This window comes from Lepisosteus platostomus, chromosome 20 (genome assembly GCF_059453375.1).
Source record: "Lepisosteus platostomus isolate fLepPlt1 chromosome 20, fLepPlt1.hap1, whole genome shotgun sequence".
In the NCBI taxonomy this organism is placed as follows: Eukaryota; Metazoa; Chordata; class Actinopteri; order Semionotiformes; family Lepisosteidae; genus Lepisosteus; species Lepisosteus platostomus.
This window is the reverse complement of record NC_142630.1, coordinates 13,106,756-13,134,752: the sequence shown is the minus strand read 5'-3', so window position 1 is coordinate 13,134,752 and position 27,997 is coordinate 13,106,756. Positions and strand designations below refer to the sequence as shown.

The following is a 27,997-nucleotide window of genomic DNA, read 5'->3' as shown; positions in this document are numbered from 1 at the left end:
GACATTTAATGTGGACTTTTTTTTTAATAAGAGCTTCAAATTGATATTTAACTTTTCAACAGATAGCAACACTTTTGGTTTTCATATAAACTTGTAGGAATCTTTGTTCGGTCAAGCTGGGTAAACATTGTTTTGCTTCTGTACAGTTTTATGCATTTGTGTTTGTGGGATATAAACTGAATTGTATGCCCCTAGCTTTATTCATGTTATACGAGTAAATCTCTTGGTTTTGAGTGTGATCTGCTGCAGCTAATTAAAGCGTTTGGGGAGGCGGCTGATGTAACAACAGCTTGAGTAGCTGTGAAGTTCCTCAGGTGAGCTCCAGATGGTGGGAACACAGGGGCTGCTGGCTGCAGACTGAGCTCTGCGCTTCAGCAGGGGTGCTGGGAAACTGATGCCGGAGGTCTGGAACATCTGATCATTAGCACATGTGCCGTCAGCGCCGGCGCTGCGGGCTGGAGCTAGAGGAGAGACGACCAGAAGATTTCTGGAGGTTATGGTACAAGAGAGATAAGACCGTCGCCACTCCACTCCACAGGGTTTACTTAGTTCTCTGCAGGCGTACTGAACTTTCTTTGGATCACCCATATACCTCAGCACAAAATCCGCTGCAATATTTTCTTTCCACTAATGGAGGCAGATAATCTTTTAGTTGGTGAACAAAGTGAGTGTTTATTACATACCTTTAGTACATGCTTACCATTTAACAAATGGACGCAGTTAAAGGGTTTGATTGATTTATCATTCGTGGCTAGGGGGGGATTGGCGTCTCTTTTCGAAATATGTTGAGATCCCAAAGAAACGACAGGTGTGCAGTATAAACAGCTGAAGCACACATCCAGATTGAGAATGGCATAATGTAAAGTAAACTGTCGCCTTGTCATATTCTCCTTCTCCATCTTTTAGAGAATCCAGGCTGCGGTGCTGCCTTTTCATTAAATGTAAAAATGCTATGACACTGAATATAGAGATGTCACATCTATGATGCAGTAGATATTGCTCTTAATTACAATCTGTTTCTCAGTCTATCCCCCTCCCCCACCTCACTTTACTCAGTTTAACATTCCCTGCCTTTCCCATTGCCTTCATCGGCTTTACTCCATCATTCTCTCGGCTCAGGCCGTGCAGATATTCGGGTTTCCACCCGGGTCGATTTCCAGAGGTGCCCACTGGCCCTTCCAAAGCCGATACACGTCGCCATTTAACTGTGTGGAAGCGGACGTGCTGCCCTGAAGGCCTCTCCTTCCCTTATTAGAATTCTTATAATACTCCCGTCATTGGGAATCAGATGTCCAGCACAGAGAGTTCTGCAGTGCGTCCTGGTAGTCCGTGCCTTTCTGCGCTTCCTAAGGGAAAAAAGGCCGGAGATCATGGCTGCTCTCTCCTCCCTCCTCCTCATCTCCATTCCTTCTTGACTCTCCGCTTGTGTTATTCATTCTCTCTGTCTTACTGCACCGGCGCCCTGGAGTCTGGGGTGTAACTTTCACAACTTTTCCCTTTTTCATGATTAAATCGAGAAAGGCGGGGGCGGGTGGCCTGGGTGGGTGGGTGGGGGGGGGGTGTATTGTACTGTATGTGTGTGGCAAGGTTTTGCGGGAGGAGGTCTTGGGAATGGGAATTGCAGAGCTGAGGCTAGGAGACGCGACGCCAACCGGAATGAAACGCGAGGGCCGCTCCAGTAATTGAGATCTGCCTGGCTCCCGTGCCAGGGGGCTGCAGCGGAGCAACCAGATCTCCGCTCGTGCTCCAGCCCTCATCTGCTGACTCTGGGAAAGTCATGCATCTGACCCCCTTCCCCTGCTCCCTTTGTTTACAGAATGGTAAGGGGGTGGTTAGCGCTGACGGCGTGGGGGGGTGGGGAGGCTGCGAGGTCACGGGTTCGGTCCTGCGGCCTCAGATGACTCGGCTCAGCGCCCTCACGGAAGATGCACAGAATTCAGAGGCTGCTTGCGCTGGTTGGCAGGCAGAGTGGTTTGGGTGCTGTCCAACTGGAAAAAAAAAAACATGCATTCTTTAAAAATACCTCTCTACTAATGCATCTGTGCCGTGTTTGTCTGTATGTAAGTGTAGATGTCTAAAACCAATGCAGGAAGTCTTAGGAATATTTCATGTGAATCATGTATTATAAAACATGGTTGGTTTGGTTTAGTTCTGTGGTTTGTTTGTTTTTTTCTGCTGTTTTTTTGCCTACAGGCAGGTACCGTTTTCCTGAGGTTTGTAACTATCTGCCAAATACACGAGGTGGTATTTGCGCATATGCTGTGCTGTGGTATGAAAGCATATACCATGAAACGCACACCACAGGTATGGCCAGTTCTTGAACAGTCCTACAGGGCTGTGTGTTTGACATTCATCGGTGTTCGGAATAGTCGCTCTTTCACGGTCAAGTCCGTGGCAGCGCAGAGTCTATCCTGGAAGCCGTGGTCACAAGGCCGGCCGACTCCCTGCCTGGGCTGCCAGTCCCGTGTAGGACATACCGACATGCTCAGGCGCACTGCAACAACGTAACCTGGCCAGCTTGTCTTTGAATGCCAGGAGAAAGCCTCCACATTGAAGGTCTCTCGGTTCGCAATCGAACCCTGGACCCCAGAACTGGGAGAAAGCAATGCTAAACATTATGGCACCCTACTGCTCGCATCTGAAATCATCAGGGTCCAAATGACTGAAGAAAGAGCAGTGACCGGTCGAAGGTTCAGCAGCAAGATAAGGAATGAAAGACATAGATAAGGAGACATATAAACCCTGTGACAGGCTTTATCCATTGTTTAAACTGACAGGGATTAGTTTAGTCTATGGCCCTTTTCTTTCTTACAGCCATCCTTTCCACTGCTATGTGAAGCGCCTGGCCTTTTACGCAATATTTATAATAAAAAGGTGTAAAGTTACCTGTCATCATTTTCTTTTGTTACTGGTTTTGGGAGCATTTGAGTTTTAGATAATCCTGAAATAACTGGATGTGCTAAAGCTCTATAGAGATCAATGCTGCATATTGTATTTTTTTTTCTTGACCTTGCAAAACCTTAAACTACATTTCAGAGGGGCTAAACAAAAAGATGGGAATGGAATAGGTGGCATGTAAGAGCTCTGGCTTCCAATTCATTCATCATTCTGTCTGAAGGGTTGCATTGGCAGCCTTTTTCTGTTTTGAATATTTAAGTAATGCAGAATTTGATAAAGGCAGCTTTCACAAACACATTACATCTCAATTTGGCCCGCAGTGCTGCAGAAAATGGAACTCCTAAGTTAGCAGGGCCCACGGATTTGCAGATAATGATGGTGATTTGTCTGGTAATGACTCAAGATGTGAAATGATGCACAGAAGTGGCCTGCACCTCTGCATCAATTTCTGCATCAGTCTCTGTGACATATGCTGTGTCATTAATAGAAGAGAAAAGAATTATCTTCCGCTCAGTGCCTGTTGCTTACTGAATGGATAAGGCCTTCCACAGACAGCACTGGCCTCTCAGGAAGAACTTGCTGGCGAGATGCATTTAGAAAGCAATGGGGAAAAAAACCTATCTCTGTGCTGTGAACAAAGATTGATTTGACTACCTTTAGATCCAAGATGTCCCTTTTACTAATGTATTTGTGTGTACGTTTTCCCTCAGTACAGCCAATTACAACTTCATTGCTTGTTTGCTAAACACTGCAGGACGGGTTAGCACGACAGCTGTAGATTATTGTAATTGGGGACACTGCATTCATTTTCTAGCGAGTCTCTACATTTACCTAAATGCACAGTAAATTCCACCTACCTTAAAGGACTATAAATCCATGATTTGACTTTGGAAAGCTAAGGCACCTCAGAGTTCAAGTCATTCTGGTGTCTAGGTTTTTAACCTGAGGGTATGCAGTGCTTGTTTTTGTTGGCAACGTAAGAGAATGTTTGCCTGTGGCACAATGATGCCTTCTTTTTGTACATTACTGTTTCTCAATTGGAAAACAAGAGCAGCAACAACACCAATTGTGTATTCAAAGTTTTGTCTCCCTGTTGCGCTTCAAACTCAAGGATCTTTAAATAAACCTTTAAAGCTTGCTCATTTCATGCCCAGACCTCTGTAAAAATCTAAACTGTGATTATCTGAGAGGCTACGGCTGTTTCTTCTGGGCCGAGCTGAAGGGATTTGCATTCAGGGAGGTGCTGCGATTGTGCCTTGTTTGCCACACCCTGAGGTAAGTTTGTCCGTAGGACAGAGAACAAAGATGGGCATGCCTCTGCTGTTCTCTTGGCTCTGCGGTGTCTGTCTGGGATTGAAAGTGCCTGGCACGCTGAAGAATGTCACATGATGGCAAGAAGCCAATTAGATGAAAGGTTTCAGATGTTCCCCAGAAGACGCTGTGTCTGGCCACATGGAGATAATTACAAGGCCTGTCACCTGACTCCCCACCTCCTCTTATTATGTCACAACTCGAAAGTGCTGAGACGCATCTGAGTTTCCTGGAGCCCTGCCTTTCAGCCCTGTCGAAAAACAGGCGCACAGCCTGTCCCATATACCATGTGCCAGTCAAAGGAGAGCCTCAAAACAGATCTGTACCACGAATGTGAAATTTAGCAGTGAAAAGCTTTCCACTTTGCTTCGACGTCTGTTGCAAATGAACATTTTTCCTATTTCACACAGCCACTTTGGACAGGGACCAAGCAAGAGAACAAGGTCAATAGATGTGGGTTGCTGGTGCCTCAGTCATAGATATTTCCCTGCTTGTGGCAGAGATAGGGTGTGTTATGATAAAAAAATCCTATCTTTTGAGCAGGGCTTCAAGACCACATTAGAGTATCTGATCTGGGTAAAAGAAGACTGGGAGTATTCTTTCCAAAGAGACAGAATATTAGCTTGTAAACAACAGCTTCTTGCCTTCAGCTGTACAGTCTTTAGTATGTCTGAATCTTCTTTCCATGACTGCTTTCTAGAATAAACAGCCCTTTCCTGCTACTTATTTTCACACCTGCAAAATGACAACCTGATGCTTTGGAATCCTAAATATAAGAAATCCAGTCATGGGCTGACAAAATCTAAAGTGTTAGGAAACGTTTTTCACTTTTTTAAATTCTGTGGAGATGTTTATTTTATCCCTATTAAGAAAACATTGTAGCCCCCAACCAGTTCCTGTCTACAGTGAAACACAAATGGTTTTAGAAGTGTCTCTAAAAAAACAGCACATTATCTTCTTATTCTGGTTCAGTTTGATTGAATAATAAATTCCAGTAAATTATTCAACGTCCAGCAGCTCTTCATGGGTAATACAATGTAATTAACATATTTCAAGCCGTAGGGAGATTAGTCCTCAACTGCCATGACATCTCCAAATATGAAGCTTGAAATTCCTTCTAATAAAAAATGTCAGATTTCCTCCCTGCACTTTAGAAAGACGAATAACTGAGAGCACTATGTTGAACCAGCCTGTAACAAGGTGTATCTCTACCCAGTTCTTTGTCATCAGCCTCTGGTTCTCTACAGACATAAATATGGTTATTTATACATGTACATATACAGTTATATGTATTTAGCTTAAATTACAAAATAAAAGTTACAGTTCTATATACAGTAGATATACTGTAAATGCAGGTACATATACAATTATATATAGCTTTACAGTTACATATACAGGTAAAATACACACATCTACAGGTTTTGCTGAGTGACAGATCCCACGGGTGGGGGATTAGATGTCAGCGCTCCTGCCTGACAGTTCTAGATTCTGGGTTTGTACATGCCTGGGGTGCATTGTTTTGTTTGCATGCTCCCCTACCTCCACTGTCTCCCAACGGCATTCGGGTTTGGGCCGATGGATGTTTCTAAACTCCCCCTGTGTGTGCGTAGGCACTCCCTCTGTCCTGTCCATAGTCCTGCCTTGCACTCTGTTCTTCAGGGATGCTACTGTGATCTTAATGAGGAATCAACAGCTAAATCGTGATGGATGGTTACTGTTGAAAGGTGACTATATTGTAGAACATAGCATGATGCATCAGAAAGTATATCCCAACCTTATTTCTAGTTGCCAGTGGTAAAAAAAATTAAAGGCTATTAAAATCAACTTCATTTGATTTCACACATTCTACAAAACAGGTATCAGGTCTGAGACCAGACCACATTGATGACGAATCCCCTAGCGTATGTACACAGAGAGGTAAGTGCTGTTTCTTTATGCCTTTTGAATCTGTAAAATTGTCCTTTTTGGATTTAATGAATTTTTATTATTGAATCTCTTTGCAAAGAGTGGTGTGATTTTAGATATGGAATTGTATAGTTTAACACATAACCCATTGTAAGTAAAAATGTAGGGAATTGATAGTGATGAAATAATTTGCTTTTGATATACCCTTATACATACGTTTTGTAGTAATTGCTATATACACATATATGTACCAAGGTATGGAGCTAAATTTGTATCGATCACAAAACGCTTACTACCTAAGATAGCACCAAACCTTACAATTCGTGTACCCTTCTATTTTCATACGAAACGAAAGCAGAAATTTGAGGCAAGGCCTGGGGTAACCTGATGGCCTGATGTTGACTATGACTATCACAGCTCCTTAGTCCTGGGTTCAATTCTGAGGTGGAGCAGCTGTTTGTGTGGAGTGTGCATGTTCAGGGTGCCGGGGGGTTTTGCGAGCTGCTGTTTTTTTCACTCCTCCAGAGGACATACAGGTGAAGGTTAATTAGCTCCCTGCCCTGAGGAGTTTAAAAGGGATTTTGTCCTTCTTCCCTCTGCCAGTGGTAGAGTATCTGATGGGCCTCATGAAGCTGAATAGCCTCTTCTCTCCAGTGGCTTTTCTGTTGTTCCATAAGAAGTATCTTCAGTTCGGTTGACTTCAATCCAATTCTGAAACAGAAAAATTGTTTTCCTGTCTTAGTTGAACATGGTCAGGATAGTTTTCTTTCTTTATAAGGACTTATTTTAGAAACATTGAGAAAAGGTGCCTTTAAAGCCTGTGTTTTTACAGGCTGTTTGTCAGTGGGATATTCTTCATACTGAAGAAAACAGTTGGGCAGAGCTGAAGAGCATATAAATACAGTTACAATCCCAATTGTCCAACGTGGTCTTCTTATCTGTGGCTTTAAAAGAAATTCATACAGTAAGTGTTTATTCAATTTTTAGAAGGGCAGAGTGTGATTGATCCCAGAGTTCTCTGTGCTGAGAACTGTAATGTTAGCAGACATTTCTCTCATGTTTCTGATGAAACCCTCTGCTCTGACATTATCATGGAGGGGAGGGTGAGAGAGAGACTGTGAAGGAGAGCACACCAAGGTGCCCTCCACTCATGCATATTCTATCAAGTTTTTTTATGCTTGATTGGCTGTTACTCTGTGGAACGAGTTGCTGTGTCTTCTCTGTGAGAATATTTGCAGTTTTTATCATTGAATGACTCTCTGTACAGGTGCTTCTGCTTGTGAATGAGTTTTCTGCTAAGAGGAATACAGCACAAATGAGGGGAATGCAGATTTACTGTTTATAGTTATTACTGAGTGTTTAACAAAAATTGTTTAAGATATATAGACGTGTGTCGGATTTAATTATAGTGCTGCACAGAAATTATAGAAAACCTCCATCTGTATCAAGGAATGCACTTCTAAGATGCTAAAGGCTGTTAACTTTTATTTTACCACCAAGATTGCTTGGCAAACAAATTTATTTTTATGTTTATTTCTCCTTATACTGTTATTGCCTCTTAACTGAACGGGGGCTGACTTGATTCCCAGGAAATGATAACAGTTTGTGCTTGTGATTCCTTTTTACACTTGAAGCGTTTGAATGTTGTTGCTGCTCCTATGTTCTAGAGAAAGCCTTGTTATGAATGAGATTATATAATCTCGAGAGCTTTCCCTTTGGAAAAGTAAAACGGAATTGAATTGAATCGAGTTAATTAAATAGTGCCCTGTCTTTTGAGTACGATTGGATCAATCTCTCTAGCAAGGGAAGCCAAGAACAGACAGGTCCTCAGAGCTTCCTTCCTGGCTGTCCATCTTTTACTGAATGTTTTTATAGGGTAAAGCTCCTCCACATTTATCTTCTACATAAACATATGGTTTCCATGTAGGACTTGTGAAAAAGCATGCTAATCTCAGACAGCTGTGACAGTGCTAAACAATTTTCTGGTTAGATTGCACCTGCTATAATGTATTGTATTTGGCTCTGGTCACACTAAAATATAAAATAGAGAACATCTGTAGGACTGCTTACCATAGTTATCAGAGCTACATGTATTTTTCCAGGACAGGAGGAGGTGGAAAGGCAATATTGAAAGTGTGGGAGAACAAAGTGTCAGGCACTTTAGGCAATGTGAACAAAAACTGTATACTTCTTAAAGGTCATATAATTGAACCTGTTGCACTGGGCAGGAGAAGAATTAGAAGCAGTAATGGGATAGCTGACGTTACATGACTTTTATTTTGGCTGTCCATACATAACTTAGGCTCCAGTGAAGGAGTGTAGCTTTGTAGTCATTAAGCTTTGCCTCAAGCACAGGAGCTGAAATATTGCAAAAATATTTGGATCTCAGATAGACAGTGATGGTTAATATTTATCACAAAACAAAAAATATTCTACTTTAGCTGTCAGGGGGATTACTGCTATTTGTCTTCTTGTGTTGATTTCAATTCATAAACCAGTGTTATTTATGCAAGAAGTCTGATGTTTTAATTTCCAGAATTCACTATGTGTGTATTACAGGTAATGGGGACTCCCCTCCACCTCCAGCAGTGTGCAGCATCCACCTTAGCAGGATATTGCTGTTATAAGGTTCTCTGCAAAGTAAAATAAAAGTTCAGAATGGAAAATGGTGATACATTACTCAAAGACATGCATAAAGGCAGAAGGTGTCTTGGTTCTTTTTATCTGTGGATCTCTCTATAGACTCTCCACCAGATGCTGAATTAGTTCCATCAAAACTAAAACGTAAGTGGGGCTAGTCATTTAAACTTGCCTCTTTTTTCCTGCAATTTCCCCCCATTTCTGGTGTATTCTGAGTGCACTGAGGAAAAGTCCACATGCTTATGGTACTGAAACAGACACCTTCATGTCTACCAGTTTGGCGGATCAGGGGTTAAAACAGTATTTCGTGCCTTTCATGTGATCTGCAAGCAAGATTCTTGAAGCGATTAGAAAGACACGTTAGGGCCTGAAGCCAGCAGACATAGCAATAGCAAAGGGGAGAGAATAGAAAGTTGATTGGCTCTCCGTCAGTGAAATCAAGGCAATTATTTAGTAGCCCTGAGGCAGAGATTTGTACGAGAAATTGGAGAATCCAGACACAGTAGTATAATATTGTTCAATATTTAAAAAGGAGGAGGAAAAACCCGCCGCAAAAACAATACAAGGAGTTCAAAGAACATCTAGGATGGCTGTTAAGCTTGGCCCGTCTCTTATTGGCTTTCAGACCACTGTCTGTGTTCGCATCTCCTCCATTCTCACTCATCTTCCCACATTAGAGTGCCTGTGTTTACTGTTATTAATTAAAGTGGGGAGTGGGGTGCACTTCACAGTATGTAATCTTCAGGGATATGTCCTTCTCTGGCTGTCCCTGGACTCAACGTGTCATAAATAAGATTGCTGTCGAGTCAAACTCACCTCGGCCATGCCAAACTCTCACTGATGGGTAGGCAAGATGCTTGTTGCACAGCGCTTGAGAGCCCTGTTAGTGATGTTATTTTTACATCAGCCCCTGGTAGCATTTTAGTCGCGATAATTTTAGAGTCGGAGTGCTGTATCAAGAGACAAGTGCGTTGCAGAAACAAAGGTCAATTTAAGCAGCAAATAATTCCCTACCTCTTGCAGAACACTTAAAAAGGCCCCCCTGGGTCAACATTCAAGGGGAATAACATCTTAGATGGATTGTTTTGTCCAGGCACTTTCTCTGCAACATGTTAACAAATGTTTGTTTTGATTACCTTCCTTAATTTTTTTTTCTCAGAACTCCATGTTTAATTAAATAAACAGACCATGCAGCGAAGAGTTCCTAATAGGAGCATGGTTTTGTATCGACCTCCAGTTTGAGTATCAAAGGAATTACAAGGTGTGCTTTGAAGATGGCTGGATTTCTAAACAGCAGTTAACATGTTTTGGTTTTTATTTTTAATTCCAAAACTGCTTTTATGTGCTTTATGTGAAGTGTATGGTTTTTCCTCAGTTCATTTATTTAATAGGAATTGAAAGTAATGTGGATGATTCATTTTGGTTTTTAAATAAGAATGCAATATATTCAGAATAGGTTCCCACGTTTCCATAATTCATCTGGAGTTGTCCCAGTAAGTCCCAGGGCTGTGTCCCTCAGGTTCAAACCCCTTTTATTGCTCTTATTTAAGCTAGCAGCCATATCACCCTGCAACTCACAATTGGCAACCCACTGAAGCTCAGCAGGTGTGAGCCTGGCCAGTACCTGGATGAGAGACCTCCTGGGAAAGCTTAGGCTGCTGCTGGAAGAGGTGTTAGTGGGACTAGTAGGGGGCGCTCACCCTGTGATCTGTGTGAGTCCTAATGCCCCAGTATAGTGACGGGGACACTATATTGTAAAAAGCCTGACTCTCAGTGGTCATTATAAAATCCCAGGGTGTTCCTTGAGAAGAGTAGGGGTGTAACCCCGGCGTCCTGGCCAAATTTCCTATTGGCCTTTACCAATCATGGCCTCCTAATAATCCCCATCTATGAATTGGCTTCATTACTCTGCTCTCTTTCCCACTGATAGCTGATGTGTGGTGAGCGTTCTGGTGCACTATGGCTGCCATCGCATCATCTAACTGGGGCTACAGATTGGTGGTGGTGGAGGAAAGTCCCCATTACCTGTAAAGCACTTTGAATGGAGTGTCCAGAAAAGCGCTATATAAGTGTAAGCAATTATTATTATTTTTTAGGGTTAGTTAATAGCAGACTCGCTGTTGTGCCACCTGGGCGGAGCGGTGGCTCTGTGGCTAAGGATCTGCGTCTGTGACTGGAAGGTTGCCGGTTCAAATCCCGCGGCCGGCAGAGGAATCCTACTCCGTTGGGCCCCTGAGCAAGGCCCTTAACCCTAACTGCTCCAGGGGCGCCGTACAATGGCAGACCCTGCGCTCTGACCCCAAGCTTCTCTCCCTGTCTGTGTGTCTGTGTCTCCTTGGAGAAAAGCTGGGGTATGCGAAAAGACGAATTCCTAATGCAAGAAATTGTATAGGGCTAATAAAGAAACATTATACATTATTATTATACACCTACCACTTATCGAGTAACAACCCATGACAAATACCTAGATGTTCATATGTACCATAGGCTTTATTAGATACACATTTGTGCGTAAGTGTGTAGCCATCACACCAACCGTCTGGATCCTCGCCTGTTTCCCACCGTTACCCCAAGTGACAGTGCTGTTGTGTCCAGAGAGATTCAACAGCGCTCTACAAATACTACCGTGTTTTGTATTTCTGTACCGGTGAAGATAATTTCCTGTGACAGCAGATTTCCAAGTAGGGCAGGCCGCCCTCACAGGCATTGCTGAATTTGGAACGGAACCTGCACATCAAAGCGATTCTGACCAAGAGGAATTTTTGTTTTGCTTTGTTTGGGGTTTTTTTTTTTTAAAGGCCTGATTGTTATCTGTTAAACTTGACTCAGACATCCAAATGAGCTTTAATGAATCCCATGTGCCACAGCGTCTGCCAGGTCCTGCCCACCTGGCGAGCTGGTCTCTGGTGGGTAGGTGCCCGTCTGGATAAGCATGGCTCGACTCTGCCCGCTGTGCTCTGTCTGCTACCTTTAGGGATAATTACAGGGCGTCTGAACACAGGACTGCAGGCCGGGTCTGTAACTTTCTCAACAACTGCAAGCACTCACTGTGGTGCCCTCACACTGGGAGTGAGCTTTAGGTCAGTTACAGATTAGAGGCCAGACATGATAAGAACCATTTTTTTTTTTTGCTCTTTGTCATCTTTATTGGTCACAAAGAGTTATTTTTATTCTTCCATCCCAGAAATGTGGATTCCTCGCATATGCCACACAGGCAGAATTGGAAAAATGTTGCCGATCGACCAGTGCTAGTTCTGAAACAAGGTGTTGCAATAAATCATGACTCCCGTATCTTCACAGCCTTCCAATTCCAAATCAATGCTTGCTTCAATAGGCTATGGGGCATCAGAAATACAAATGGTCTTTGTTCCAATACTTGTTTGCTGGCCTTTTCTTACCTCTCACAATATATTTATGCTTGGTTTTTCAAAGGCAGACTACGACAAGAAATAAAAATGTTTTGAAATAAAGATATTACTCAAATCAGGGATGAAACCTATGGTCCGAATGTAAACCACACACCTTTTGCAATATTTTAACAGATGGCTGAAAGTATTCTCTTTCGTTTTATTATAGTACTAAAAATATTACTGCGACAATGCAGCAAATTTAGTGCTCTTAAACTGTGCCTATAAAGCTGCAATTATTTGGAAAAACTTGGTGTCATTGCTAGAAAACCTAGTAATGTATTACCAACTTTGAATTTATTGGCAAATCCATCAGTATCCAACTGCCTCTAAAGAAATACTTACATGATGATCATTAATAGAATGAGAAGCATCAGTAATATTATGCTTTATATAATATTATATTATATTAGTAGCAGCAGTAATTGGGTAGTAATCAATATTGTGGTTGTTGGTGTAACAATAGTCGTTTTTGGTTTCTTATTATTTTTATTCAATCATAGATTTGGAAGAAATACATACATCCTGTAGTTTTCCAAAATCCCTCTTATAAATATTTGTGTGTCTGAGGTTTCTGAAGCCACTTATGTTGTCTATGTAATTCAAGTTCACATAGCCAAGCATGCAGCAGAAGTGACTTTGCACGTAAATGAAATCTCTTGTCTGTTTTATGCGTGTGTTTGCTGGTCAAAATGAGACGAGTATTATTAGTTTTTTTTTTTCCCCCAGTGGATTTTTGGCAGGTCATTAAATAAAAACCAGAGTCAGAGAAAACAGTCCTGTCCCTGTCCTACTTAAAAAAAATGTATTTTCTGCATTTGATGCTCCTGCAGTATCCAGAGGCTATGAGACAAAAAAACAATGTGTCCCACTGTCTCTTTAAATCCGATGCCTGACTTAATTAAAGCTGTCTCTTTCTCTGTGTACTTTTCAGACAGCTGGTGTCGATTAGGCTTTATTTTTGCAGCATGGGTATGTTTTTCCATTTATACAAATGCCAGCCCCTCCTCGCCAGTTCCCTCCCCAGCATTGCCCTCTCCCTGCACAGACACACACACAGCCTGTACTCATACTGAGAGAGAGGGATCAGCGCTCTTTGGAAACAGTATCAAATGACTGAGAGATTGTCATATTTCCTGTGGCTTTTTCCATATTTTAATCTCCGTGTTTATAGAAGTCAGTTTGTGTGTGGGAGGGAAGTTTATTTCTGTTACAGGATGGTCAGACACAGTAACAAGGCTCCTGGTTTCACAATGTTTCTCTCAGTCTTCCGGCTTTTTTTTCTCTCTACAGTATTGGAGGGTGAGGGCTCCCGGCATTCCTCTTTGTATATTGGAAGCTCTGCCAGCCTGCAGCCTTGTTCAAGCCTTTCATTTACGTTTGCTGGTTTCCAACCCTCTTGCTTGTCAAGGGGTCATTCAGTTTCATGTATGGGGGGAAACAAAAGAAATTGTTTGTATGATATTGATATTTCTTTGTTATTATGCCTTTGTATAAAGATGGAACAGCTCTCGCTTTGTGTTCACTGGACTGTTGAATTGGCTTTTAAGCTCTATAGGAAAGCCAGTCAGTCCAGCGAATAGAGGGCTCAGAGAGTGTATGGAGGTGCTAAACCAAGCCCAGTTCTTTACTTAGTGGAAGCCACTGTTCGTGCTGTGCTGCACACCACATTTGTATATGACAGATGGTTCTCTTAGGTTGCAATTTGAGAGAAGAATAACAGAACCTGGCCACTAAATGATTCACAGAAAGCAACTTGGCTACTGTCTTTCTGTTTAGGAAAGGGAGGGATGTGTCAGAGGATTTTTTGGATTAAATTTTCAAATCAAAATTTGATTGAACAATCCAAGGTAGTTTGATTCCCCTTTTCACTAACATCCAGCTCTCCATCTTCTCCCCACTTCATCCAGTTCAGGGTGGCCTGGGAGTCGGAACCTATCCTGGCAAGCAATGTATTTCCATCATTTTATACAGAACATATAGTAGAACACTACAGATGGAATGCTTCGGTTCTTTATGACAATGTCTTTCCCCAGGTTAAAGAATGATATATCTTCTCATTATGCATAAGGGTTCCTGGAATATCTCAATTACTGATTGGGATGTTGGTGTTTTCTTTTTCCTTAAAAAAGGAAGAAGTATAAAATAACACAGTGATGCTTTGGAGATCTTGTTGAGTTTATACTTCAGGACACATTTGAAAATAGTATATGAGCGATGGAATGCTATAAGCTCCCAGGCCTTTCTATTGAGAGACAAGAGCTTTTTTTATGTGGCTTGCCTGTGCATCTATAATAATTTGGATATTTTGTCTAAGCTCGCTGTTCCCTCATTTCAGCATCTGGATTACACAAAGGAGTGTCATGATATTAGCTCTTTGATTGGTTTCTCTTCTCTCCTCACCCTGACAGAGAGATGCACCAGGCCACATAGTCGCAGATCAGCACAGAAACTACAGTAGCTTGTTTCTCTGCTTCTCAACATGCTTGGCTTTTCCTTGATGCTCTGGTGTTGTAAGCCATTAATATACCAGCTGGTTCCCCAGCTATTGTGTGTATAAGTATACACATATACAAGTATACATATAAGTATTCTCTTTGTGTGGTTGTGTTTCTAAGGTTCTGTTTTGACCTATGACTGAAAATCCAAGGACAAGGGCAAATCCTGTGAAAGAAATAGAATAAACATCTTTAATTGCAGAAAAAACTGCTTGTTAAGAAGACTTTAAAGATTCTGAAGGCTTTGTCTGAAAACTCCTGAGGATCTTTTCTTTTCCTTGTCATTAACATTTTGTAAAGGTATGTATAAAAAAAACGTACTTGCGTGCTATTTGTCCTTCTATTGAAATGCTGCTTTATTGAAGACAACCCTGAGGTGAAGATTCCGTAGATCTCTTTGTATTGCCTCTTCCTGGAGGAAGGGGTTAATCCTTAAAATTTCTCTTCATCCTCCTTGTAATTTACCAGATGTGGTCCTAGCTCCCTCTTTCAACCCAAGACTCACTCTGTCCCAGCATCTGCCCTGACAGCTTCATTCTCACCCATGGCTGTTATGTCACCCTGCCAATCTCAAGGATTTCTAAACGTAATCTGCTTACATAATTGACTCGTACAGGCAATCACTTTCAACTCGATTGAAATGTCAGTGTATTGTTACCCTTGTGTTTTCCTCCCCTCCCTCTCCACTCAGTCCCTGGTGCGCACATGATCTGCATCAAAACCGATTTATTATGTCCCTCTTCCAGGATCCCTTATGTAAAAGTCATTTCAGTTCAAGAGGGCCCATCGATAAATCAATCAATCAGTTAATCAATTGACCGAGCACATCAATTGATCAAGCTCTGTTAAATACAACAGGCTGGGATAATGGTGTAAATGAGTTTGTGCTCCACAGTTGCGGCAATTCAGGAATCAATCTGTTGAAGCAGGAATGAAACAGCCCAGTGCTCTTGTCCACACTTAGAAGGATCGATCAGCTTCAGCAGAACATGTTCAAAACGGTATCAGCGATGTCCAAAAATCCAATATTCTGTGGCACTGGTCCAGGATTTTTTGTGCTGGTGTTTACTACCTTGCAAATGAGGAAAACTGGGGGGATCCGAAAAGTGTTAAATCATTCGTGGAAACATCAGAGAAGTCCTGTTCTCTGATGATAGTATAAACTGCAGTTTGCTTTGCACAATATGCATGTAGACAGTATGTTTATTTACGATCCACTAAGTGTAGCTTCTTTCCAAACAGCTGTTGCCCACTCCCTACAAGCTGGCTGCACTGGGAGTTTCCACAGGCAAGCAGTGGAAGGAACAGAACTGGGGGGTGAGAAATCTCCTAACGAGGGAGGGGGGGGGTGTCCTAACAAGCTGCACTGACGTGTTCTGTCGCTTTTTACCCCTAATGGCTGTTTCACAAGGCTCAGCGCTGTTTTCTGTCAGAGCAGGCCCAAAGGGACCTGTTAGTAAGTCCAAATAACTTCTGTGATTTTCTTTTCGTAATAGCTGCAAGCTCACATTTACTCTGCCCTCGTTTCTGTGTTTGCTAATTGGAAATCGGAATTAATAACAATTCAGAGCGGGTAGAGGAAATTCTCACTGAAAGCAGCCCTATCAAACAAAATCATGGCATAGCTTCTGTTCATCATCATTTTGTTGATAATACTTTTAAATTTATTTAGGCAGGATGCTGACCAATACTAACACTAATGATACTACTATTCAAATACTGCTATTATGACTACAGTCCTACTATTGCTGATTATTATTCCAATATGCATTCCTCATCCTCACTGTAATTAAATAGCTAACCACATATAGAACAGTGAGTCACTGTACTAAGCAAACCTATCCTATCTTCACTGATGCATAGCTTTTATACCATGTACACTTTCATAACATAAGCTGATTTAAAAGATTACTGCATTTCATCTATCCTACTGTAAACACGGCCTTAATACTTTAATCCAGCTGTTTTTGTGGCTGTACCTTCAGCAGATCAGCTTTTGAAATGGCGTAACTCAGACCAAGCCTGCAATCTGTATGTGCCTTTTGCCTCTGATAACATGACTCATATCTAAAGCATGTTGCACACGCGATACATGCAGGTCAGTGTAAAGGCTTCTGTATAAAGCAAGCTGATAAGGCTAAATGAGCAGTCCTGCCAGTTTTCACTCAGCTGTCCACATAGGACATATTTAAAAATGGCTTGCAGCATCTAACATGTGAAACAAAACACGGAGCAAGTGCTCCAGCTATGGATTTAAAGGGACATTTATGTGTTGAATGCATTTTATGTGAAAATGGAACTGTTTACATTTGTTTTTCTGTTTGGAAGGATTTGGAATAGTGGGAAATGTTTTAAGGGAAGGCGAGTGTACGACACTGTATCAATGCTATCAGCCAGAGAGATGGAAACATATAAGAGGCTGATGTATCAAGGGTTGTGGCGGTGTGGAACAAGCTACACCAGCCATATTGGTGAAGCTGATAGTCTGGTGTTTTTCAAGAAACAGCTGGATGAGATCCTGGCATCAATTAACTACTAATTCAAGAATAGGCTAGAAGGGTCTAATGGACCCTCTCATGTGTAACCTTTCTTACGACTTTATGTTCTAATGTATACCTTTTGCATGACAGAGTTTTAACTTTTGACTTGTATTTCAGTGCCTCGTTTCTCCTGGTTTTGTGCGGGACAGGGATTTCTTTTGTTTGCACAGCCGATTCATGACATCTCCCTGTTTCCTGTGCTGGGGCAGGCCGGCCTGAGTTTGTAAACACTGGTTTAGCATGGGTAAGCAGTGACATCCCTTCTCCTCCCCTCACCCCCAGGGTATCTCTGCCCCTGTTCTTCGCTGAAACAGGAGGTAAATAAACTGTGTTTGAGGAGACGTGTACTGTAGAGACAGTCAAATTGAAACTCATTGAGAGAAAGAGCAACACTAAATCTTTCCTGCCAGGATGTTGTGACAGATAGCACACTCTTTGTTTGGTAAAGGTGTCAGTTTCACTTAAAACACACCGATTTCCCCAAGCCAACCCTTCAAACAGCATCAAACACAAGGAGGAGAAAGACAGGCGGAGTCTCTTCATCGGATGAAGTGCAACATAGTCAAAGCTATAGCCCTCTGAAGCAGAATGCTTTTGGTCTGTGGACCAATGTGCAAACCTGAGTTTTTCAAAAAAGCTTAGCCATTTCACACAGAACCCAATGTTTTCGTTTTTTTGGAGTGTCCTCTTTCTAGGTAATGATATTGTACATAACTTAAATACGAAAATACGGGAAAAAAGAGCTTGTAGCAAAATGTATGTTTTTTTTAAAAAACCAAGTAGCAGCAAATAGAATTAACATACATTCCGTTATTACCATGAATGCAAGGTCACACTATTTATCCAGGCCCCACGTAGTTTGGGAAAAAAAATTCAGATAGGATGAAGAAACCACTTGTCTTAAACCTGACTTGGGCCCCAAAATCCAACCCTGAGATGAAAAATTCTGTAAGTAGTGTGTAAATGCTGGTCCTTATCCTACCTGGGGTGTCCACTGAGCATTTCTGCGAACTCTATCTGACGTTCTCTGGGCATAGGATTTTGACATGTTCCCTACCACACCAAAATGAATGAGTGGGAAACAATCAAGACCACGGACAGAAGTCATTGGTTACAGTTATTAAATATGGAAGTTTCATCATGAAACATTTTTTATTTGGCAAAATATTGACACATATTACCGTTAGCAGACTGGATATATCTTCAAATTCATAAGGAAGTGCAACACACAATAAACACACAATAATTAAATGCATTTAGGAAAATTTATTGAAGCTCAAGCCTGCTTGGTGGAGGCTGACCAGCTGGCTGTAAGACGAGGATGTTGGGACCATAAAAACCATATTTAACATGTACAGTGATTTTAGGCTTCCTCCATCTTTGCAGATGGAATTATGCTATCTAATTAATCAAAAGCCTGAATTTTCTGCACAACACAGAACTCAGCACCACCCACTCAGTTTACCTCTTCAAAGGCCAGCGCTGAGCTCCTTAAAACAACCGTTGAGATTAAAAAAATAATTCTAGGAGACCCGCTATCGATAGCAATACTAGTATAGTATAGCAATACTGCCGCCTAAACAACAGGGGGCATGTTGCTTTGGTTTTTGGCAAATCGTTTAATTAAAAAAAAGCTAGAAAGTAATCTGACACCACTCTGATATCACTGATTGCCACTGGTTTAAATTGACATTAAACAAAAAAATAAAAGGCTAGAGGCAAAGAATCTAAAAGGGAATAAAAAAAGAATTTTGAAGAACTACAAGCGCCAATCCTAATATGTATGAGTTTGGAGTGTTACAAAAAGTAGGAACTGGGCACTGGCAGTGAGAAGCCCAGAAACTTGTAATCTAACAGTAAGGACTCAGGAGATGGCACCTTATGAGCTGCTCCTACTTTAAAGACTTTGTCAACACCACTTTGGTAATGCACTGCCAGGTCAGAGGTCACTCTAAACACCTCACAAATTTCCCTGGCTTGGTGACAGGGAGTCAGAGCTGGTGATATGATGGCTGGATCTCCTCACATAGAAACTAAATAGGTCACAGCTGTTAGGAGTTTCCTGCATTCTTACAGGGACTGTGGAAGTCCTTGAGGTTTATTTGTGAGGTTTATTGCTTTATCACTGTGTTCTTTCTCGGGAGGCATTGTTTTTCTATGTGTATGTGGCTGAGACTTTTATTTGAAGCGACTTACTGTACATTTGCACATATTCCTAAAGCTGGGTTTTTGACTGAAACAATGAGGGTGAAGTACCTTGCTCAAGGGTACAACGGGAATGTTTCACCTGGAGGTTTGAACCCACAACCTTCCAGTTAGGAGTTCAGAGCCCTAATCTTTGCTTCCGTCTCCTGCCCCAAGAATTCTTTATTCCTTAATTGAACTAATTACCAAAGCTGTGTCATAGAAGCCAAAAGCTACCAGCAGCTGCTTTCTGCTCTATTTCAAATGAGCAGAAAAGTCTTGCATTTTTCACACTTTTTAGTGTTCTTAAAATCATAATTATAGGCTTTGCTCTACATTTAATATATAATCAAAAGCAGTGTGTTGTTATGCTAACAATTAGGCTACACACAAGAATGGTATTTGAATACCATTACCTGTTCTTTATACGTTACAAGTGTTACAATGTTTTTATTAGTAGTTTGAAATACCATTGCCCTGTTGGAAAGAGTACTCACTACCCCCCACCTGACACACACACATTCTCATGAGGATCACTTACAGCTACTTTCCAGAGCTATAAAAGACCTTATTGGTTTCTTCAAAAGGGCTTGTCTGACAAATATATGACTTTTCCAATACAATGAGCCACTTAACACACCCTCTATTTCTCTAATAAATACTCTCCCCTCCCTTCACTGATGTTACAAGTTATATGTTCTTATCTAGGCTAATGCTGGTGTTTCTCAGTGAAGCCCTGGAGTGGTCTGCTGGCTACTGTTTGCTGTTTGGTTCTTTGATTTCCATCCAAAGTACGGACTGGAATGAGATGTTCTACCTTTCCAGAGCATTAATTATTCACCTGGGTGAGTCATTCCCATTGGGAAGTCCTCCAGGAGAAGTTTTTACAGCTGCGCGGAGCTCACAGCAAAGGAGGAGAAAGAAAAAGAAAACTTGTGCTGTCATCCTACACAAACAGTGTTGCCTTTCTTTGACGAGAGCCTTGTCTGAGGTGACAGACAGTGAGAGCCAAATGTCATGAGTCATGGAATCAAAACCAAACAGGTCATTCCTTTTGTCCAATGGGCTCAACAGGTTTGCTTTAACTTACATTACTGATCTTTATTTAGACAATATAATGTGCCAAGTGTTCGTTCCCTTAATAGCAGTGAGTCTTGGGGAGATTTTCCCCTTTGTGCTATCAGATCTGTAACTACCTAAAATATAAAAAAACCTTTATTTCTGAGATACTGATATTTCTATGCAACAATAACCTTCCATAAATCTGTGGTATAGGTCACATACTAAAATTTCACTAAGTATCTTACTTGATATTCAGCAAAAAGACCAGTGTTTCGTGAGTGCATTTTTCACTTTTTGTAGTCATCATTTATCATCGCATACAGTATGTGGGATGTAACTTTTCTGTATTAATATATTCAATGCAGCACATGTCTATAAGAAGAACTTTGGTCATTCACATCTAATTTGGAAAAGAACTGCAATTCGGCAGTTGTTCTTTTATTCGAACGTTTTACGTGATTCTTTTACAAACAAGTTAACCTATTTCAAAATGCACACCATCATTCACAGTCCATGTAATCACTTCAGCTAAGTTACTGAAATTTTAGTGCGCTCTTGTGGTGTGTAAATAATCACAAATTAGCTACATGCACATATATTAGAACCCTCTCCAGCTGTATAGCTCTATAGTTTTTATACTGGTACTAGAGAAATCTCAACAATGTAACATTTAAAATGTTGATATAATACAGTATGTGCTTTAGTTATGATCCAGTAGTCTGTAAAGTTATTTCACAAAGATTTGCAGTCCTTGCCTGTTCACTGTGTGTACAGTCTTTGCCCTTTTTGTTGTTGGTATTGCCTTCCCATGAGTTCTGGCAATCCAGAAGCCAGTCTCAGTAGGCGTTCCAAAAAACAGGGACTAACTGAATCTTAAAACACTGGGGAATGTGTTTATACCCCAGTGACACCAGCATACATCCATAACACACACGATAACCCTGAAATACAGGCTGGAGTGGCTCAGATTAAAGCTAAGCCGACAGTCCTGCGTACCTCCCCTACTGAGTCAATACGTGGATTCTCTTATTACTTCTTAGCCTGGGACGCTTTGATCATGGAGGGAATTAACGTCTCGGTAGGCATTATGCCCTCCTGAGCTGTGGGCCTCGGCTTTCAGCCCTGTGCCTTTTAGCCACAACTCAGCTCATCTGCTAACATCCCCACAACACAGGCAACCGGAGGACGCTGTTCAGTGTTATCAGGGCAGAGGCCTGTACAGCATTTGTGATAAGGTACATTATTGAGATTTGCATGGAGACATTTAACTTGCTAAATAAATCCCACAGCTGAAACACTGACAAGAGCAGCAGCATGAATTCCTACGGGAATTCTTTTTGCAGAAAAGCGTTTAATTATACTTTCCTCGGAAATCTTCACTGTAATCAAACAGCCCTGCGGGGGGGGGGGTGTGGGGAGATTTCGCTGAGGAGGAGCATTAAGTATTGCACCGTCTAGACTGCTTGGATTAATCAATTATTAAGGAAAACAAAGAAAAGCACGTTAAAAAAGTTGCTCGTGTGTATTTGACCAAACTGAGGACTGCTTTTTGACTGCCAAAAGCTTGTGATTCCATATGGATTTGTTTGCCTGTTTCAGCCACCGATACCCTGAATCCAGTGTCATTTGCAATTCAGCCCTTCAAAAATAACGCAAAGGGAAAGTTACAGGTCTTATATTAATCTAGCGTTTAGCATCTCAAATTGCAATTTCTCTCCTAGATGGAAACATTAAGAATTCGGCGAAAAACTATTACACTCCGGCAAACTCCCACCCACTTATTTGCCTTTTTAGAAGCAGGATTAGCCTGGAATAAAGTAAAATAAATAAAATAAACATGCAAGCATGCCAATTAGATGGAAGCACACTGTGATTAGCAGGCTTTTTAAGAGGGAGCAGTGGAAGGCCTCTGAAAGTCATAGGGAGTACTTGATTTGATTCACCCTCCTGAAGCACACAGTGTACTTACCGAGAGGAGATACATGTCTCTTGGGTCCCATTCAATTAGCCTCCAGCTGGGGAAAAATGATTTAGAAAAATATAAACTCACATGGCAAATAGCTTGAACAAGAAGTGATTTTCATTTCCAATAAAGTTGACAAGAAGAACTCTGGGAAACAGAGGATAACCCTGAAATTAACCCATTCGTTTCAAACACTTGGTAGCTTGATTTGATGAAATTAGGACGCACTCAGTAGACAATCATTCTGTTTATGCATCTGGCCCAGGTCGAAATAGCTCATCTCCAACAGGAAAGTCATCAGATTACATTGAGGTGTATTGGTGAGTAATATCACCCAAGAATCACGTTTAGAAATGCAATCGTCACTCGGAGTGCTACAGTAGCCGATCCCTATCGTCTATCGTCCAGCTGTTGCTGGTTCAAGCTCTGAGCAAGTCCTTGGCGTGCTGTGATGGGCATCATCAAGAGAGGGTGTGACCTGGAAGAGGTTTCTTGTGTGCAGTAATGGTGTCTGGCACCTGAGAGGCACCTGTAAGCTCGCAGAGAGAGGGGACCGTCCTCCAGCTGGTGCCATCTCTGCCCCCAGACAGCGTGGAGCCTGTAGTGTATCACGTCACATGATGAACTGGCCTGACAGGCGAGTGTTAGAGGAGCGCTGCGTGGGCACTGATTAACAATTAGAAATGCCACACCGGGTGGGGATTAAAGTGGGTAATAACTGGTGATTCCAAATTGTAGAAAAAACGTTCAAATGCATGACTCATACTCTACCTATTAAAGAAAGTCCGTCTCTGAATAATTGGGCTCCATGTAATCAAAGTGCTGCCTAAGATACTTTTCTGAAATGCTCATCTGATGCGCTCAGTTGGGTTTATAGCTTTCATTGAGGGAGCAGTGGTTAGGGTTCTGGGCTTAAAACTAGAAAGTCGTGGGTTCAAGTCCCAGTGACATTGCTGTTACAAATTAGGTACTTTGTCAGGATTGTTCCAATAAAGTACCTAGATGTCTAGATGTTTACATGGGTGCACATGTAATTTGCTTGGAATATTTGCAATAGCCAAATTATAGAAGTTGTAAACATTAAAAAGGGGAATGTTGAACATGGCTGATGTATAGGCTTGCTTTAATGCAGATTGAATAATATAGCCTTGTCTATTTTAAAGATGTTTGGTTTCATATCTGTTAAAAAAGAAAAGGCTGGCTGACATTTTTCAGTATCAAGTCTTGCTGAAGTCAAAGCTTTTATCAGGCTTTCGACTCAGATGTATCCCAGTCTATCAACCTATAACAAGAGTGGCTCCATTTAGGAGTGTAAGTACTATCGGAATCTTAAAAGGCTTCATTAAAATGCTTTCTGGGGGCACATGGGGTCACAAAAACTCAAGAATGTCATGTGGCAGCTCAGTGTAAGTGCTGTTAGCGTACTGTGCGCTGCTGCCCTGCTGCCCTGCTGCTCAGATATCTTGGTGTCTGTTTCCAGTTCCACACCAGCCTCATCTGTCACCATTATCACAAGAGCCTATCTGCTGGCTGGCTCCAGAATGCTACAGTGCAGATTCCTCTGTCCTGAGGCCCTGCTGCCTCAAGATTCTGTTTTGGAATTGAAATCACGTGACGATTCTGCCCGTTTGGAACTTGGCGATCTGTCCCTTTTCTGTTTCCATTGGGCAGGGCAGTGTTTAACAGGCTGTGTGGCGCTGGGCTGTGGACTAACATTGTCCCGTTTCTGGAGGCTGAAAATCAGCTTGTTCTGTACCTGCATCGTCATGGCTCTAGATTTCTCAACTCTGGGGGCTTGATTGCATTACAACACAGCAATCGTAACGTCGACCGCAGTCTAAAAAGGAACATGAACTCTAACCCTAATCTAGATATTGTCCGAAATGTAAAATTAATGGAAATCCAAAAGTTAATTGAACTAATAAAAGATACGGCTAGGGCTGCACTAGAGATGGGTTCCTGTCTATTTCTAGACTTAATGACTTGGGAGGATATTTGACATACAAACTTTCCAAAAAATATTCAGTGGATGGATGAAACAATACAATGACTCATATCCAATTCCAAACTGAATTCAGTCCATCACAATCACACAAGCCCCCCTCCTCCCCTACAATGACAAGTGATGTTGTAACCACCACATTCACTTCTCTCAACTGCCAGGAGTATCCGATCTTTTAACATGTAAACTATGGAAGACAGAAATAACTACTTTGAAATATTGCAGCCATACCAATTTTAGGAATAGTATCCATGAAAAATGAATAAAATAAGATGCAACCTCTTTTTATATATCATTCTTTATCACAGTTAATTCTATTTAGATAGAATGGTTTAGATTTAGTGTAGATTGTTTTTGTTGTTGTTGTTGCAGATTTTAGTATCCTTCAGTGATTCATAAGTTTGGTGTGGCCAGGATTTTATGAAGGCTGTTACAGCAACATCTCTCTTGGAACATTGTGCGCTCATTATAATTCACTCCATCGTAAACAGGCCGCGTTTCGTCTCGGGCTGGGGCTCCGAGCTCGGCTTCCCGGGAGAGAACGCTAGCTGAAAATTCTGCCGTGTCACGAAAACTCCATCCGCACGGAGCTCCAGCCGAGCGCCCCTCGGGGAACTGGCGCGCCTCTCCCAGCCGCCACAGCCCCCAGCGGGAGGCCAGAACTGGAGCAGGGCTCGTCTCTGTGTTCCGGCGGTCTGTCCCGACTCTCCAGAGGGCTGCTCTTGGGAGAGGGTGCACGCATTGTCATTTAAACGGAGCTGCTTTTCCTTTTGCATTCTGAGAGGCTGGCATCGCCGCTCTGCTTCTCTCGAGTGAAGGAAAGGACCGAGGGCTTGTTTTGGAGAATATAAATGTGGTTGGACTGATTGTCAACAGAAGCATGAAATAAAATTAAGTGGCTGGGATATACGAGACGAAAGTCCTTTCTGTACTATTCCTGGGGTATTTTAATAAAGCCTTCTGCCATGGTTGCATGTTTTTGTTGAAAAGTTGTCTAGTTTTTTTAAGAAAGCATTCCATTCATACCGTCTGCCTGATGGCTCTGTATACGACGTAAAGCAAAATGCAGACGCTTTGTTTTTCAGTAGTGATGTCTGACTGCACGCAGTGCATTTCCATGCGTTTGGCTTCAGTGACAGAAAACCTACTTTTTGCACTGTCTGTATGGGCGCTACACACTGTGTGCGATTGAAGGTCTTCAAACAAGGATCGTTGGAATATCGCGACAGCACAGAAGTTGCGTTTCTGACTCGGAGACGGCATAGAAAACATTTTAATGCTCCTTTATATTGGGGGAAACGGAGGTCTTGAGGCATGCAGATTCAATTTGCAAGTCCACATATATAGATATATTTTTTTTTAAATAATAATTTAGCAAACACGTGGTTCTCAGAAGATTACAGTGAACTCTTGGGTCCACCCAGAAACAATTATTTTCCATTTTAACTGTAGGTCCAGGTTGCAGAGGTGATTTTCTAATTAACCATATCAGCTCCACCTCTGGTGTCACTGTGCTTTCTCACAGGTTAACTCCGACAGCACACAGTAATATCCATCATCATAGTGTGCTATTTGAACTGCATCCCTCCTCCTCATCATTCATCCTATAATTCCTGTTTTTTTCCAGACAGGTGACTGTCAGCCTTCAAAAAGTAAATATATTTATGTTTTTAAGCATACAGGGCGTTGTAAACTTGCGTATGTCTTTATTGTGTGCATTACTTCCCTATAATCTATTTTAGAGATGAAATGGTCCCAAAATCTTTCTTATCAGCAAAACCAGTAGCCGGTTTTCGGCTTTTGTATGGTTCACTTTTGGGACTGTGCCCATTTGACACGAACCAACTAGCCTGTTAGCAGTCTTTTAAGAAGCAGGAGCCTCACAGGGTGCGTTTAAAGGGATTATGCGAATATCTGCAGGTCTTTATCACAAACCTTCCTGCCGGAGATAATTACACTCCGAGGGAGGAGTTCAATCACTGGCCTTCCAAGTACCGTAATCATTCGATTACGAGGTAATCAGAATAACCGTGAGTCCGTGGCATTAAACGGTACACCTCCCTCCCCTTCTCCCTTCGTTTGATGTCGTGTAGATTTAAGGGAATAATAATTGTAAGGTAAGGATCACTTCAAGATGGGAACCTCTTTCATTTATTTTGACTTGTATTATTATTGAAACAATCATGAAAATATAAAACATATTCTGGCATTATATGGGTTACTATGAATGAAGTAACGGCACATAATGTTTCACGTCATATATAAACATGTTTAAAATTGGATAAAGGACTATTGCTGTGCAAGGAGTTTTCTTTTCTTTCGTAAATATGACGCTGTAAGATTATGAAACGTGTTGTGGAGAATACTCGTATATCTTTAATTAGGTGCTCTTAGCAGATATTTTTCTTGAAGAAAATTCCTTATTTCCTAGGTTCTTAAGACGAAAGCCAAGGACAGTTAACCGAAACCAAGAACACAATCTAAACGTGTTGTACGAATGATTTTGGACTGGACTCGAGGTGAATGAGCAAAATCCATTGCGCACACATACTGTGATGTGCGGTAGAATGGGACTGTGCTGAAACTTGTCTCGCTAAATTATAGCTTGGCTCCGAGAAGCTACACTGAATACAGCTCCGAGCCATCAAGCTGGGCTGGAGCCTGCCGTCGGCTTACAGGCAAGGATCTGCCTCTGCCTTCTGCAAATACAGACAGTCGTACATGCTCACAGCACCCTAGCCTTCATGGGATTATTGAACAACTTGCATTTCATTTTCACCCGGCAGCCGTACTGCACCTGAAGGTCACAGACGCATCCGCTGGGCTGGGGAGCGACGGAACTTGTCAGGGTCGCCTGCATCAAGCCGCGCCTGTGACGACTGCCCGTCTCCCAGGTAGGCTGCCAGTTTGGTGGGCACTTGGAACCACATAGCAGGATGTGTCGTTCCTATGCGTTTGCGCACGTATTGGAGGTCTATTAGTAGCTACAGTACCTGCCTTTGATGTGGTGATTTTCTCCTTGAATTCATCTAATTGTGTGTGCAGAAAACGATTGCCAGTGAATCGTTTATCACCTTTTCCGTTCCCTCCGCACTTTGTCATTTTTGCAGCCTACCAAAGATAATTAACGGGGTTTACACACTTCATCTGATCGTTATTGCTGTATCAGTTTCTAAGGAAGATTTGGTTCCGATTTGTCTTTTGCTCCAGCAGTCCTTTATTGAGAAGCAAACGGTGAAAGACACCTTTTATTGTCAGATACATTTAGAGTTGTATTATATAGCTTCTTTACGGTTCTGATGCTTATGGCTATATTTGAACGCATTTTCCCAGGGGGCAGATAATACAAATATTAAAGGAGTATATTTAGAAAGTTTACTTTATAATATGGGCTGAACATTATTATTGAGCATTAAACGCCCATTCACGACTTTTATCGTTATACTTTGCTCGGCTGATCTAAACAGCGTGTGTGTAGGCGTTATAGCTTTGTCCTGTAACCTTTGACGTGTGTAGTACCCCCAGGAACTTGAACTTTGTCACTCAGGACCAAAGCTTACATCAAGTTAAAAATGCCAAATATTTTC

The 27,997-nt window shown here is 41.8% G+C and overlaps 1 protein-coding gene and 1 long non-coding RNA gene across 4 annotated transcripts in view; one reads left to right on the top strand and one right to left on the bottom strand.

Annotated features, from left to right (window-relative positions):
* Nucleotides 1–4: 4 nt before the first annotated feature.
* LOC148644524 (uncharacterized) lies at nucleotides 5–23,032 on the bottom strand. Of its 2 annotated transcripts, none has more exons than XR_015928627.1 (4): nucleotides 22,938–23,032; nucleotides 22,415–22,460; nucleotides 18,182–18,252; nucleotides 5–1,988 (listed from the first exon to the last, which is right to left on the bottom strand). It is a non-coding gene; the product is annotated as an uncharacterized LOC148644524 (long non-coding RNA). The 2 variants fall into 2 exon arrangements; XR_015928626.1 differs by lacking the exon at nucleotides 5–1,988 and adding an exon at nucleotides 5,030–6,825.
* Nucleotides 23,033–26,448: 3,416 nt separating this feature from the next.
* The window catches only part of dok4 (docking protein 4), a 49,073-nt gene continuing 47,524 nt past the window's right edge, over nucleotides 26,449–27,997 (top strand). Inside the window, exons 1-2 of one of the 2 annotated variants that reach the window (XM_088613719.1) lie at nucleotides 26,449–26,527; nucleotides 27,197–27,304. In XM_088613719.1, coding sequence (XP_088469845.1) covers nucleotides 26,493–26,527; nucleotides 27,197–27,304 — 143 coding nt within the window. In that variant the 5' untranslated portion in view covers nucleotides 26,449–26,492. Of the gene's footprint in view, nucleotides 26,528–27,189; nucleotides 27,305–27,997 lie in introns of those variants that run through there. The other variant, XM_088613720.1, reaches the window with a different exon arrangement.